This window comes from Rhinopithecus roxellana, chromosome 12, assembly GCF_007565055.1.
Source record: "Rhinopithecus roxellana isolate Shanxi Qingling chromosome 12, ASM756505v1, whole genome shotgun sequence".
Taxonomy (NCBI): domain Eukaryota; kingdom Metazoa; phylum Chordata; class Mammalia; order Primates; family Cercopithecidae; genus Rhinopithecus; species Rhinopithecus roxellana.
In genome coordinates, this window is record NC_044560.1 from 120,699,037 (window position 1) to 120,714,650 (window position 15,614).

The window sequence follows — 15,614 nt, forward strand, 5'->3', positions numbered from 1 at the left end:
TTTTGCTGTGTATGTATTCATATAACTCAAGGGAGATTCATTTTAACAAATTGAATTTGGTAAGCCAGTTATTTCCATGAGCAGCCTAGTTAATTTATCTACTTAAACAACAAAAACAAGTAGATATACAGATTTTCTGGCACTTTTCAAGCTTAATATTTCCCTATTTTGACTATTAGCCTAAGAAATTGCCATAAGAGCTGTACCTGTAGCCCCAGCTACTTGGGAGGCTGAGGCGGGAGGATCACCTGAGACTAGGAATTTTAAACCAGCCTGGGCAACATATCAAGAACCCTGTCTGTAAAATATATATATATATATATATATTTTTTTTTAAATTAGCTGGGAAAAAATCTTCTTAAAATTAGCTGGGCACAGTAGTGAGTGCCTGCAATCCCATACACTCAGGAGGCTGATACAGAAATGTCGCTGGAGTCCCAGAGTTTGAGGCTGCAGTAATCTATGATCCTGCCACTGCACTCTAGCCTGGGCAACAGAGCAAGACTCTTCCTCAAAAAAAAAAAAATTACCATTAGACACTCAAATATGCAGACAAAATGAGTCCTTTGTGGAGTCACTCAGAAGAGCTCCCCACTTACCTTTCTATATGAAATCATGCTGGAGCCAGACCTTCTCCCTTTCTTTTCAGACAGGACTTCAATTCAGCAACTGAAAAGCTATCTGCTCTACATGTCTTCAGGGTAAACTTTTCCAGAGTCAAGCCAAATGTACTCATAGACTTATGTATGAGTGCACTAAAAAAAGCAAAGTAAATCTATGTTCAGTTCAATTAATTATGTTCAATATTCTTTTTTTTTTTTTCCTGAGATGGAGACTCGCTCTGTCACCAGGCTGGAGTGCAGTGGCGTGATCTCGGCTCACTGCAACCTCCACGTCCTGAGTTCAAGCGATTCTCCTGCCTCAGTCTCCCAAGTAGCTGGGACTATAGGCGTGTGCCACCACACCCAGCTAATTTTTGTATTTTTAGTAGAGATAGGGCTTCACCATGTTGGCCAGGCTGGTCTTGATCTCTTGACCTCGTGATCAGCCTGCCTCGGCCTCCTAAAGTGCTGGGATTACAGGCATGAGCCACCACGCCCGGCCTAGCCACAAGGTTATTAATAGTTGTGACGTTTAATGTTTTGTGCCAACTTGCCTGCATTAGGGGCTACCGAAATAGTTGGGAAAACCTTAGTATAGGATGTGTCTGTGAGAATGTTTATGGAAGATATTAGCATTTGAGTTTGTAGACAACGTAAAGGAGATCTGGCCTCATCAGTGTTGGGGGGCAACATCCAATGCTTTGAGAGCCAAAATAGAACAAAAAGGCAGAGAAAGAGCAAGTTACTCTCTTCTTGTCCTGGGTCATCCACCTTCTTCTGCTTTCCAACATTAAGGGTCTTGGATCTTGGGCCTTTGGACTCTGGAACATACAAGAATGACCCTCACCCAGTTCTCAGGCCTTCAGCCTCCAACTGGGAATTTCACCATAGGCTCCCTTGGTTTTCAGGCCTTCAGATGCAGACTGAATACCACCCAACTTCGTGATTTACCAGGTTGCAAAAGGCATATCCTGGGACTTCTTAGTCTCCATAACTGGATGAGCCAATTCCCATAATAAATCCCCTCTTGTACATCTATGTACCCTATTGGTTCTGTGTTTCTCTGGAGAATCCTGACTAACACAATGGCTTTCAGTAATTTTCATTTCACAACTGTTTTTCTGAGATAATCTCAACTCCCCTTGCAGGCACTGTCCGTGCAGTAACAGTATCAAAGATCAAAATTTCGCATCAAAGAGATGAAAGCTAGGTGTCCCTAACCTTTACTCTGGCATTCTGGTGTCCCCTTTGCACAAGTGCTCTGACTGTGAACACTACAGACACTGTTCTACTTTAAAATGACATATGCTAAGTGGCTCTTCTGTTTAGAAAGTTGCTACAATCCTAAAAGAAGCATATCTAAGAATATGGAGGAAGAAATATTATATGAATAAAACACTGTTCCTTACAGGGTTAGACACACTTACTGATTACACAGGCAGGAGAGGCATTTTCTGTGAGAACCAGAAACAGAATTCCACTTTCGTCCTCCTGCTTCGGTGCAATCTAACGGATGTTTTATCATTCCTGTCGTGGCTCTATGTAAACTCTATTTCCCTCATTCCTTACTGAGCATAATGAAACTCACAAAGCTGACTCTAACGTTCTACTCTACATAAATGTGTGGAGAAAGAAGGTAATGTTTACTAGGTTCTCACCATGGATAGAGGCATTTTGTATCTGAATGACTGACTACCTAGGTGACTAGTTGTACACAATACTCTCCAAAAATCTCTGTATGGTACCTTAAAAAAGCAGCGAAGCTCCTCCCTGGTCCAAGGAGGCTGGAGACACCACCTCTCAGGCTTCCCCTCCACTTTTCTCCATAGCACGGGGCCATTCCTCCCTGAGGTCCAGGAGAAGAGCAACCTCTGCCAGCCCAGGAAGCGGTGAGAACTACATTACCCAGAGGCCCGTGCGCCAGGCACTTGCCGTGGAGCCAATGAGGCCCAGGAGAGGGTCTTTTCCGCTCTGTCCAACTTGTCTGGGCGGGACTTCCGGCGTTCTCCCAGTGGCGGGCACTTTGGCTTGTGTCAGTTCCATCCGCGGGTGCCGGATCTGGACCCAGGTGCTGACAGCGAGAAGGCGCGAGGAGAGTGGTTTTCCCAGCTGCACAGCCGGGGCCTGACGGTCGCCGGCGGTGGTGATTGCTTTGCTCGTGTCCCCGCCCGGATCGTCCACCGCTCCCGGCCCGCTGTGCCCAGAGTCCGATGGCGTCGGCAATGAGGGCCCCGACCCTGGTGAGCGCTGCGTCCTCCCGGCCTCCTCCGCCCTCCCCACCCGAAACTGAGGGCCACGTGAAGGGTTTTCAGCAGCCGGACCACATTGTCCAGCACAGTGAGGCTCTGGTGATGGGTCTCGTTTCTGGTAGTGTAGCAGGGAGCGGGAGAGCGACGGCTTGGAGCTGCGCCTGAGCCAGGAGGCTGGGGAGACCCAGGCCGGCCTCCCGCGTGCAGGGAGCAGAGGGTGGGGCAGCGCCACGCTGCATTGGCCCCACTGAGTTTCGCCAGCACACTGAGGGCCACAGCGCGTAGGACAGAAGAGGGCCATGGCCCAGTCACCCTTCTAAAAGTTTCACAAAAGCTGTTCAGAGGAACTCACTGGAAGGGCAGTGATGATAGCAGGCATGGAGGGACCTAGTCTTTTTACGAGGTCACAAAGCTGATAAAAGTCAGCACCAAGGACTGACACCCAGATATAAAGCAGTCATCCCAGGACACCTGGCTCTGGTGTTACACATTGGAACTAGAAGCCCATGGAGCCGCAATGTGGTCACCTGCCTCTCAGAACATGTCTCTTCCCACAGATTGCCACTAATACTTATAGGTCTGTAAGAAGAACTTACAGACACTACAAGGGTGAGTGGAGGAAATCCAGAACCTCACTGATTCCAGCAATGGGATCTCTGGGACTGGGACTGTGGTGACCTGGGATTGTTTACTTACCGCTTTTCCAGGCTTTGAGCCTAGGAACTCTGAGCAAAATATGCCCAGGGTGGGTATTCTATGAGATGGTAACTGTTGCTGGCAAATAATAGAATGAATGTGGAAGTTTGTCCCAGAGATAAGTACAGGTGTTTGGAGCTGCTTGGAGTGAGGCTGAGCTGGTTAAGAGAACCTCAAGTCTCATTTCCTTCTCATGGGAACAGAGAGCAGAGGTACAGGAGCTAGAAACTAAATGACTGTCTCGGATGTCTTTGTTCTGGAGATGATGGCAGCAATGAAGATTTGGAGCAGAAGAGGGAAGTGATCTTCCCCAGGCCTCATGAGGCTCCTGTGGCTGAGCACAGACAAGAGACTGTGGGTTTAAGGGAGTTGGTAGCAATACCAAAGAGGAAAGAGAAGACTAATGCAATAGGTCCAGGCGAGTATAGATGATGTGGGCCAGAGTAGTGGCCACAGTGTGGTAGAAATGGTTGAATTTTGGATTGTAAGTCAGCTCTCATTTTCTGATACCAGGGCTGAGAGATAAGAAGGGATGATTCAGGGCGTTTTGGGTTTAGCAGCTGGAAGCATAGACGCTCCATCTACTGGGAGAGCCAGGTAGATAGTAGGATTATTTTTCACTCAAGATATCAGGATTGTGTTTTGTCCATGTTAAAAATATGAAATGTTTTAGAGAATAAGTAAGTAGCTGTATCAAGTGGCTAGGTGGACACACAGGTCTTGAACTCTGAGGAGGGGTGCAGGATAGAAACTTCTACAAAGAGTGGAGGATAGTATTGAACTAGGATAGAGCCCTATGTCTGTTAGGCCATTTACATTACTATAAAGAAATACCTAAGGCTGGGTAGTTTATAAAGAAACAAGGTTTATTACAGCTTATAGTTCTGCAGGCTGTACAGGAAGCTTAGTGGTAGTGTCCACTTCTGGTGAGAGCCTCAGGAAGCTTCCATTCATTGCAAAAGGCAAAAAGGGAGCCAGCAAGACAGAAGGGAGGCACCAGTCTCTTTTTAGCGACCAGGTCTCATATGAACTTATCACTGTGTGGAGGATACTATGCCATTCATGAGGGCTCCACCTCCATGACCCAGATAACATCCCACTAGGCCCCACTTCCAACATTGGGGATCACATTTCCAGGTGAGATTTGAAGGGGACAAATATCCAGGCTATATCAGTGTCTTACCTTGGGTTGATAATGAAATAGCCTATATTGGTGGCTTAAACAGCAAAAATGTGTTTCTCACAGTTCTTCAGGCTAGGAAATTCTACATCAGGGTGCCTATAGATTCAATTATTTGTGATGGGCTCCTTTTTGGCTTGCAGTGGCTGCCTTCTTGTACTGTCCTCACATGGCCTTTCCTGGGAGGGAATATGTAAAGAAAGCAAGGAATCTCTTTCTATTCTTACAAAAGCATTAATTCCATCATGAGGGGTCTTTTGACCTGATCTAAATCTAATTACCACCCAAAGATTCCATCTCCAAATACTGTCACACTGTATTACGCTTCATTGTGTTTAGTGCTTCAACGTAAGCATTTTGTGGGTGGGCATGGGGCAGAAACATTGAGCCCATAACATCATAGATCCCATTGAGTAGTGGGATTCCTGGTCATGATGATAATATTAATAGCAGGCCAGGAAAGGGAGGCGTGGGAGCCACAAGAGGGTACCATACTTGGGTATCTGGATGGATGTGTGGAAATCACAAACAGGTTATAGAGGGAAGTGGGCCTAGGAATAATATAATAGTCCGTTTTATTATTATTTATTATTATAATAATAATAATAGTCCGTTTTCATGCTACTGATAAAGACATACCTGATACTGGGAAGAAAAAGAGGTTTAATGGACTTACAGTTCCACATGGCTAGGGAGGCCTCACAATCATGGTGGAAAGCAAGGAGGAGCAAGTCACATCTTACATGGATGGCAGCAGGCAAAAAGGAGTTTGTGCAGGGGAGCTCCTCTTTTTAAAACCATCAGTTTTTTGTTTTTTGTTTTTTTTTGAGATGGAGTCTTGCTCTGTTCCCAGGCTGAAGGGCAGTGGTGAGATCTCAGCTCCCTACAGCCTCCATGTCCTGGACTCAAGGGATTCTCCTGTCTCAGCCTCCCAAGTAGCTGGGATTACAGGTGTGCGCCACCACACCCAGCTAATTTTCATATTTTTAGTAGAGACGGGGTTTTGCCACATTGGCCAGGCTGGTCTCAAACTCCTGACCTCAAGTGATCCGCCTGCCTTGGCCTCCCAAAGTTCTGGGATTAGAGGCATGAGCCACTGTGACCGGCCTTAAAACCATCAGTTCTTGTGAGACTTATTCACTATTGCGAGAACAGCACAAGAAAGACCCGCCCCCATGATTCAGTTAACTCCTACTGGATCCCTCCCATGACACATAGGAATTGTGGGAGTTATAATTCAAGATGAGATTTGGGTGGAGACACAGCCAAACCATATTAGAGACCTAGTGGGATTTCAGACAAGATGAGGCTGAGGCCAGACCTAATGCTTTACTGCTCTATGGCCTCACCAGGATCTTATGACTGCTCCTATGCCTACGGAGTTTCATGCAGACTGGTGGATAAGTTTACGGGCAGAGGTAGTCATCTGGGAGCATCACTTAACCTTGGGTGGAGGGCCACTGGAATGAAGGGTAGCAAGAGAGGAAGGCAGTTACTGTTTAGTGCAATACAAGTTGGAAATGGTCATGTGTGTCTGACATATGTATGTGGTTCTGGGTAGCTGAGGTTGATGAAAGGAATAGACTCAGGTAGGGAGGGCTTCAGAGCAGGATATGGGGCTACCTGTGGCAGTAGGGACCATCAGAGGTCTGGGTAGTCCTGAAACTTGTTTGAATTTGCAAGCACTTTCTAGATATCTTGTGCTGAGTAACATATAGGAAGGCAGGAGAGATGCCTGTGTTATGGGATGGGGGTGGAGGTGGCTGAGGGAGTGAGTTGGGTGAGAGAGGTGTGGTGGAAAGAGTGATGCACATATGAAGAGGGAGTGTGAGCTTTTGTTTCATGAGTCTGGACATTGAGGACATGAGAGCGGAATGTGAACCCAGACCTTCAGTTGTGTTTGGGAGCCATGGTCTGAGGGATTCCAGGAGAATTTATAGACACGAGAATGTGGTTTCTATCTGTCCACCTGCCTGTTGTTGCTGTGGGAGAACACAGTGACCAATGGGACCATGAGGAGAGAGTGGGCATCAGTGGCATCAGGGCCTGTTGTATTTCCTGAGGTGGGGAGATGGGGAGGAGGGTGAGCCAGGGATGGACGTGTGGGGGAATCAACGTGTGGAGGATGGACATATTCCCTGAGGTGGGGAGATGGGGAGGAGGGTGAGCCAGGGATGGACGTGTGGGAGAATCAACTTGGGGTCCTAGGAAAGATGCTGATCATGGAATGAACTGTCCTCATCATAGCAGGGTTTTGTAGCCTTTGAGGATGTGGCCATTTACTTCTCCCAGGAGGAGTGGGAGCTCCTTGATGAGACGCAGAGGCTCCTGTACCACGATGTGATGCTGGAGAACTTTGCAGTTATGGCATCCCTAGGTAAGGCCCTCCTATTCCTCCCAGTGTCCTTTGTGGGTCTCTCCTTTTCCCCTGTCCCTGAGGCAGCTCTGTCCTTTCTTCAGTTAGACCCTGAGCTCTACAGAGCTTCCCACTTTCTTGGCGTATGTATTCTGGGGGACACCACCAAGCAAGGCACTCTCAAGACTATCCTAACACCTGTTGCCTCTAGGCATGCAGTGAAGGGTCTGGGAGACAGGATCATTCTTTCAACCTAAAGGATTTGTCCTTGCCTTCTCCATGACGGGATGGCTTTGTCCACTTCTAGGATGCTGTTTGCTCCGTGTTCTGCCTTTTGCTTCTAACTAAAATCTCAAGCTGCCTGTTTCAGTAATTGCAGGCATCATGATGGTAACTACTAATTGGTCCGTAGGCTTTTCATAAAGATCTACCTAAAAGATTTTCTTGTAACATTATTTTTCACTGCTGTAGTTTGTCATGTGCTGAGTTGCTCTGTGCCAGTGCTGGCTGTGCACCTCTCTGGTCTACCCTTTAGGGCTTGCATCTTACAGGCCCAGTATAGTTGCCCAACTGGGATTGGGGGATGGCTCTGGTTGCTTTATGGGGTGCAAATAGCAAGATACTCTCAGAGGAAGCCTGGCGGCCCTGATGAGTGACAACTAAGGGAGGGCAAGACGCTAGGGCTGTTTCTAATCACACCATAAACCTGTCCTGAGTTCTCAGTGATTGGGTGCCAATTCCATAGGACATACATCATTTCTTTTTTTTCTTTTCTTTTTTTTTTTTTTTTTTTTTGAGACAGAGTCTCACTCTGTTGCTCAGGGTGGCGTGCAGTGGTATTATCTCTGCTCACCGCAAGCTCCGCCTCCCGGGTTCACGCCATTCTCCTGCCTCAGCCCCCCGAGTAACTGGGACTACAGGCACCCGCCACCACGCCCGGCTATTTTTTTGTGTTTTCAGTAAAGACAGGGTTTCACCGTGTTAGCTGGGGTTTCACCATGTTAGCCAGGATGATCTAGATCTCCTGACCTCGTGATCTGCCCACCTCAGCCTCCCAAAGTGCTGGGATTACAGGCATGAGCCACAGCGCCTGGCCTTTTTTTTCTTTTCTACACATGTTCTGATTTTTATTTCATCCATGACTTCCAGCCCTTAGCTGCTCCCAATTTCTGGCCTCCACGTGTTACCTGTTCCTTTCCAGTGCAACTTCTAGGGTGTTCTTTAACACTTACCCACATGTAATATGTTGTCAGATGTGCACATGTTTTTAAATAGTCCTTCCACACCAAGTATTCAGTTCCCATGGGTTTCTACTGGGCCTGGACACCAATAATCTTCTGTGCAGTATACCGAAGTCCTCTCTTCTCATAGGGGAGGAGGTCCTGATAAAAGCTTTTGGAAGAATAGTGAGTCAGAGACCCTACCTCTTCTCTCTGAGTTGTGCCCCAACTTTGTGTCTTTCATCTCATAAGGCCTTCCTTGTTTTCTGTGACTTGTGGAGCCTTTTTTCCCCAAATTGCCACCAGCTCTCATATCCTAAGAACATTTTCTTAGACTCATTCTTTGTCTGACACACATTTTTGATGTAACTTCTCACACCATAGTGGACCTGCATTTTCTCAGCATTTCTCTTCTTTCAGGTTGTTGGTGTGGAGCAGAAGATGAGGGGGCACCTTCTGCAGAGAGCATTTCTGTGGCAGAACTGTCACAGGGCAGGACTCCAAAGGCAGATACATCCACCGATAAGAGTCACCCCTGTGAGATTTGTACCCCAGTCCTGAGAGACGTTTTACGAATGATTGAGCTCAAAGCCTCACCCCATGGACAGAAATTGTACTTGGGTGGGGCATCAGATTTCTGGATGAGTTCAAACCTTCACCAGCTCCAGAAACTTGATAATGGAGAGAAGCTCTTTGAAATGGATGGGGACCAGGCCTCATTTATGATGAACTGCAGGTTCCATGTGTCAGGAAAACCCTTCATATTTGGGGAAGTTGGGAGGGACTTTTCAGCTACCTCAGGACTTCTCCAGCTTCAGGTGACTCCCAGCAGTGAGAGACCACACAGCAGGATTCGACACTTCAGAGTTCCCACTGGACAAAAGCCTCTCAAATACACTGAATCCAGGAAATCTTTTAGAGAGAACTCTGTATTCATTCAACACCAAAGAGCTGACTCTGGAGAAAGGCCTTACAAGTGCAGTGAATGTGGGAAATCCTTTAGTCAAAGTTCTGGCTTTCTTCGACACAGGAAAGCACACAATAGAACAAGGACTCATGAATGTAGTGAATGTGGGAAATCATTTAGTCGCAAAAGTCACCTAACTCAACACCAAAGAGTTCACACTGGAGAAAGGCCTTATGACTGCAGTGAATGTGGCAAATCCTTTCGCCAGATATCTGTCCTCATTCAACATCAACGAGTTCACACTGGAGAAAGGCCTTATGAGTGCAGTGAATGTGGGAAATCTTTTAGCCACAGCACTAACCTCTATCGTCATAGGAGTGCTCACACTAGCACAAGGCCTTATGAGTGCAGTGAATGTGGAAAATCCTTTAGCCATAGCACTAACCTCTTGAGACACTGGAGAGTTCACACTGGAGCAAGGCCTTATGAGTGTAGTGAATGTGGGAAATCATTTAGTTGCAATATCTACCTCATTCACCACCAAAGATTTCACACTGGAGAAAGGCCTTATGTGTGCAGTGAATGTGGGAAATCATTTGGCCAGAAATCTGTCCTCATTCAACACCAAAGAGTTCACACTGGAGAAAGGCCTTATGAGTGCAGTGAATGTGGGAAAGATTTTAGCCAAAGCTCTGGCCTCTTTCGACACAGAAGAGCTCACACTAAAACAAAGCCTTATGAGTGCAGTGAATGTGAAAAATCATTTAGTTGCAAAACTGACCTCGTTCGACACCAGACAGTTCACACTGGAGAAAGGCCTTATGAGTGCAGTGTATGTGGGAAATCTTTTATCCGAAAAACCCACCTCATTCGACACCAGACTGTTCACACTAATGAAAGGCCTTATGAGTGCAATGAATGTGGCAAATCCTATAGCCAAAGCTCTGCCCTCCTTCAGCATAGGAGAGTTCACACTGGAGAAAGGCCTTATGAGTGCAGCGAATGTGGGAAATCTTTTACCCGCAAAAATCACCTCATTCAACACAAGACAGTTCACACTGGAGAAAGGCCTTATGAATGCAGTGAATGTGGGAAATCCTTTAGCCAAAGCTCTGGCCTCTTAAGACACAGAAGAGTTCATGTGCAGTGAATGTGGGAAATTATTTTGTCACTTTTTTTTTCTTTTTTTTTTGAGATGGAATTTTGCTCTTGTCACCCTGGCTGGAGCGCAATGGTGCAATCTGGGCTCACTGCAACCCCCGCCTCCTGGGATCAGGTGATTCTCCTGCCACAGCCTCCTGAGTACCTGAGATTACAGGCATCTGCCGCCATGCCCAGCTAATTTTTGTATTTTTAGTAGAAACAAGGTTTCACCATATTGGTCGGGCTGGTCTTGAACTCCTGACCTCAGGTGATCCACATGCTTTGGCCTCCCAAAGTGCTGAGATTATAAGCGTGAGCCACCATGCCCAGCTTGTGTTGTCACATTTAACACAAGATTTCCCAAAGAAGAAAGGCCTTCTATATGCTGTGAATTTGTGTGTTGTTTGTTTGTTTTAACTTGGTATGATGGCACTGGAGGCTAGCCTTTGAGAAGAGCCTTCTCCTGATGTGACTCATGTATCCAAACATCTATGGATTCCCCATAAATTTGAGGTATGTGGGAAGCATGTGTAGCTATGTTGTACTCTCTAAACCTGCCCAGGGACCTTACCAGATTCATATCACTGCCAGTTTCTGTGGCTGAAGCCTTTTCATCTCTACCCACTGGGAGACCCACAGAGTGTGCATCAGTCACCACCCCAACATGCTCAGGGATGCAGACCTCTTCCATTAGTTGGAGGAAAGTATGAGTAGTCTAAGCTCTTAGGGGGATTTCTCATTTCCTCCTCTGGCTACATAGTGTATGTAACTACCCCATTGTTGGCCCCAGGACCTGACCTGAATTCTGCTGGCAGCTTCCAGAGGACTGCCTTTTTTGAAGACATTGTCGATCTCAGGCCACGCTTATGGTGAAGCGTTTTTTAGCTTCCACCACGTAACAGGAACTGCCTGTTAACTGGCTTGTGCAATGATAAAGGCCTTTTGTTTAAGTACCTTTAATCTTGTAAGTTGTATTAACTGTGGGGTAGTTTGGAGACATAATAGGACTCTGTCAGCTTAAAAGGGTATATAACATTTGTGGGGATTCAAATTTTGTTTGCCTCAGATGGGACGGTATGCTGACAGAATATAGCTTTTGCTCCATTTTTGGCCTATTTTGCGTTGTTACCAAGACCTTCTAGGAGACACTGCAGGGCCTTCTGGTTCTGATTTTTGCCTGCATGTGGGCTCAGAGGTCATTCTGCAGAGGGGGCAGTTGTGACAACTTTCATTGTTTCTGGAGACAACACAAAGTTTTTCTTGTTGATTGAGGATAGCACATAATGCCCTGCAATGTTTAGAATCCCTTAATGAGGTCCTGTGAAGGAGTTGTGTCCCTTGAAACACAATTCAGTGAGCTAGTGTCCCTAGGTATAAAACTGTGGGGCTGGAAGGAAACATAATTGGTAAAGAAACGCTGGGTTGAATATTAGGGAATGGAGGAGACTGCAGCAAATTACATGGACTGTTCCTCATATAAAGTTTCATCCGGCCGGGCTCAGTGGTTCACACCTTTAATCCTAGCACTTTGGGAGGCCGAGGTGGGTGGATCACGAGGTCAGGAGTTCAAGACCAGCCTGGCCAAGATGGTGAAACCCCATCTCTGCTAAAAATACAAAAATTAGCCGGGCATGATCGTGGGCGCCTGTAACCCCAGCTACTCGGGAGGCTGAGGCAGAGAATTGCTTGAACTTGGGAGGCAGAGGTTGCAGTAAGCCGAGATTGCACCACTGCACTCCAGCCTAGGCAGCAGAGTGAGGCTCTGTCTCAAAAAAAAAAAAAGATCTATTCAGGCCAGTCACAGTGGCTCACGCCTGTAATCCCCACACTTTGGGAGGCCATGGCGTGCAGATCACTTGAGGTCAGGAGTCAGAGACCAGACTGGCCAACATGGTGAAACCCCATCTCTACTAAAAATACAAAAATTAGCCAGGTGCAGTTGTGCATGTCTATAATCCCAGCTGCTCGGAAAGCTGACACACCGAGAATAGCTTGAATCCAGAGGTGGAGGTTGCAGTGAGCTGAGACCACGCCACTGCACTCCAGCCTGGGTGATGGAGAGAGACTGTTTCAAAAAAAAAAAAAAAAAAAAAAAAGACCGGGCGTGATGGCTCACACCTGTAATCCCAGCACTTTAGGAGGCTGAGGCAGGTGGATCACCTGAGGTCAGGAGTTCGAGACCAGCCTGGTCAACATGGTGAAATTCTGTCTCTACTAAAAGTAAAAAATTAGCTGGGTGTGGTGGTGGGCACCAGTAATCCCAGCTACTCAGGAGACTGAGGCAGGAGAATCTCTTGAACCTGGGAGGCGGAGGTTGCAGTGAGCCAAGATCACGCCACTGCACTTCAGCCTGGGCAACAAGAGCAAAACTCCATCTCAAAAAAAAAAAAAAAATTATCCACAAGTGTTCCAGTGACTATGACTGCAGGATCACTGTGTGCCTAAATCTCTAGAAATGTGTGTCTTGTAGCTCAAGTCATTATTAGAGACAACACGGGTTTTATGGATTCCTGTAGCCTCTCTGGCCTGTTTACTTCAAGGCTATTGCTACATAGACAATAAAAACATATGAAGTCAAGAGAGATTCAGTTGTCCTTGGTCCGGCTTTTGTCATCCAGTAGCAATCCTCTTAATGCTGGTGGAAATGGCCTTCATTGCTCATCTGTATTTCCTGCCACTGAAGCAGGACTGCCTCTGTGTGGCCTGGGAGCTAGACGGTAGAGTCAATAGAGACTTAGTAAACCAGACTTTTTGAAATGTCAATGACTGAGATTGTTAATTGCATCCATTAAAAAAAATTATCAAGTTATAACTGATGTGGAATAAATTGTACATATTTAAAGTGTACAACTTAAGTTCTGACATAAGTGTAAACTCATGGAAGCATTATTGTAATCGTAAGAATGAGCATATCTCATCTGCATATTTTACTTTTGCTCTTTTATAATGCATTCCAGAATATGCAGGCAACTTTTGACATTCCTTTACAATTGATTGACTTGAATTTTCTGGAATTTTATTTTAGACATCATAAAGCATGTATTTTTTTTGTGTGTGTGTGTGGTTTTATTTATAAAACTTCTCCTTAGGTAAGGGCCTGAGATTAACTTTGGGGGTGACAGATATGTCCAACACCATTGATAGGGTGATGATTTCAAAAGGGTATATACGTGTGTGTGTGCGTGTGTGTATATATATCAAGACTTACTGTTACACTTTAAATATGTGCAGTATATTGCATGTTGATTACACCTCAATGAACCTATAAAAAGTTATTCCATTTAAAAATCTGGGCCTCCCACTTCTATTGGAAACTGGACAACTTGACAGCCTGCAGTGTTTTGAAACAGCATGGATTGGGTGTCTTGTTTCCAGCATATGTCCCATGTTCCCCAACACTGTTCCTCAGGAAACAGGGAGGAACAGCTATTCCTCAGCAAAAAGGTGTTCCTCAGCACCTGCTGAGTGACCATATTCCCTTAATGTCAGAAAAGTAACACGGTGACTGTTTTGGACAACTTTTCAGAGCTTAAAACCTTGCCTGAATCAGTAGCCGCCAAATTCATTGTGCACATCTTATAATTTCCAAGAACGAACATATTAAGTGAATATTTTTATAATTGTGAAATGGTCTGTTCAGGGCCCTCATTCCTCAACCTTTTTTTTCAACCACCTTCTCATTAAGAAAACATATGTATTAATCACGGTTTTTGTTTTTTGTGTTATATGTCTTGACATCTTAAAATTCTTGCTGGTGTGGCCGGGCGCGGTGGCTCAAGCCTGTAATCCCAGCACTTTGGGAGGCCGAGACGGGCGGATCACGAGGTCAGGAGATCGAGACCATCCTGGCTAACATGATGAAACCCTGTCTCTACTAAAAAATACAAAAAACTAGCCGGGCGAGGTGGCGGGCGCCTGTAGTCCCAGCTACTCGGGAGGCTGAGGCAGGAGAATGGCATAAACCTGGGAGGCAGAGCTTGCAGTGAGCTGAGATCCGGCCACTGCACTCCAGCCTGGGCGACAGAGCGAGACTCCATCTCAAAAAAAAAAAAAAAAAAAAAAAATTCTTGCTGGTTACAGAAAGACTTACCCTACCAGAGGTAGCTAATTTCTAAAAATAGTAAACTATCTTGGGAGCAAGGCAAGCCAACCGCCCTCTTTATCTAACTCTTACTCACCAAACCAATACTTTCCCTGCACTAAATCATCCCAGCGTTACTGCCAGTGAGTTTGCAGCAGTCCACAGCAATTTTGGTCCTTGCCTCCTCAGAAGAAAATTCAGCCAAGGAGGCAGAGGTTGGTTTAAGGCAGAAGAAGAGACCAAGGCAAGTTTTTTTTAGCAGGAGTGAGAATTTATTAAAGTGTTTTAGAGTAGGAGTGAAAGTAATCAAAGTACACTGGAAAGAGGGCCAAGTGGATTACTCAAGAGGTCAAGGGCCCCACTTGATCCTTGGCTTGGGACTTTATACATTTGCTCATTTCCCAGGCTCTCTATTCTCCTCCCTCGGGAGGCTGTTGCTTGACTACTGCATGCACAGTGGTCTGCCAGCACTTGGGAGGGGCCGCATGCAGTAAACATGACTGTTTACTGAAGTCATACATATACTCATTTGGGGTGATTTTCCCTTATGAGTCAAGCACCCCCAGAGGAAGGTCAAATACCAGACAAATTTTACCATCTTGCCCCATTTTGTGCATGCTTGAAACCTTGTCAGGGATTGCGGTTCACTGGCTCCAGGTGTTTTCTATCTGTTGGAAAACTCTTTTCCCTCCTGGTACCAATCATGGCCGCTTACCATCTCGGATAGTTTTATGCTCTCCTGTACTTCACCCAATGAGAGCTGGACATCTCAGGGCTCCCTCTCTCATTCTGTTTATTATCTCAGAGGAAAAGATTTATGGATTGCCCATCCTTAATGCCAAAATTGCTTGACATTCCTGGGGTCCCTCTCTCCTGCCCTACTCGTATCTACCTACTCTAACACCAGGGTCAGGGTATGAGGCCACTAGAGACCACCCCTGTAAATCAAAGCCAACCAGAATTATTCAGCAGCCAGTACTCAGCTGTTTGCTCTGATCTGCCTTCCCTTTCCCATGGAAAACACAATAAAGGATCTGGCCTAGGCGCTCCTCTAGCTCTTGCTTCTTCCTTTAGACTAAAACCTGTTCTTCCTGTGGCCCTGCATGGCGTACTGTACTTCTCATTTCTAGGGGAATTCTGAGTAACATTAACCTTTTATTTCAGTGGCATTGAGCTCTCC

At 46.0% G+C, this 15,614-nt stretch overlaps 1 protein-coding gene across 2 annotated transcripts; it reads left to right on the forward strand.

Annotated features, from left to right (window-relative positions):
- The first annotated feature begins 2,592 nt into the window (after nt 1-2,592).
- On the forward strand, nt 2,593-11,306 carry ZNF530 (zinc finger protein 530). Of its 2 annotated transcripts, none has more exons than XM_010386996.2 (3): nt 2,593-2,842; nt 6,975-7,104; nt 8,724-11,306. In XM_010386996.2, exons 1-3 carry the CDS (start codon nt 2,813-2,815, stop codon nt 10,358-10,360), a joined length of 1,797 nt encoding a protein of 598 aa, XP_010385298.1. In that variant the 5' UTR covers nt 2,593-2,812; the 3' UTR covers nt 10,361-11,306. The 2 variants fall into 2 exon arrangements, with proteins under 2 accessions (XP_010385298.1, XP_030798578.1); XM_030942718.1 differs by having other exon boundaries at nt 2,596-2,842; nt 6,978-7,104; nt 8,724-10,514.
- The last annotated feature ends 4,308 nt before the right edge of the window (nt 11,307-15,614 follow it).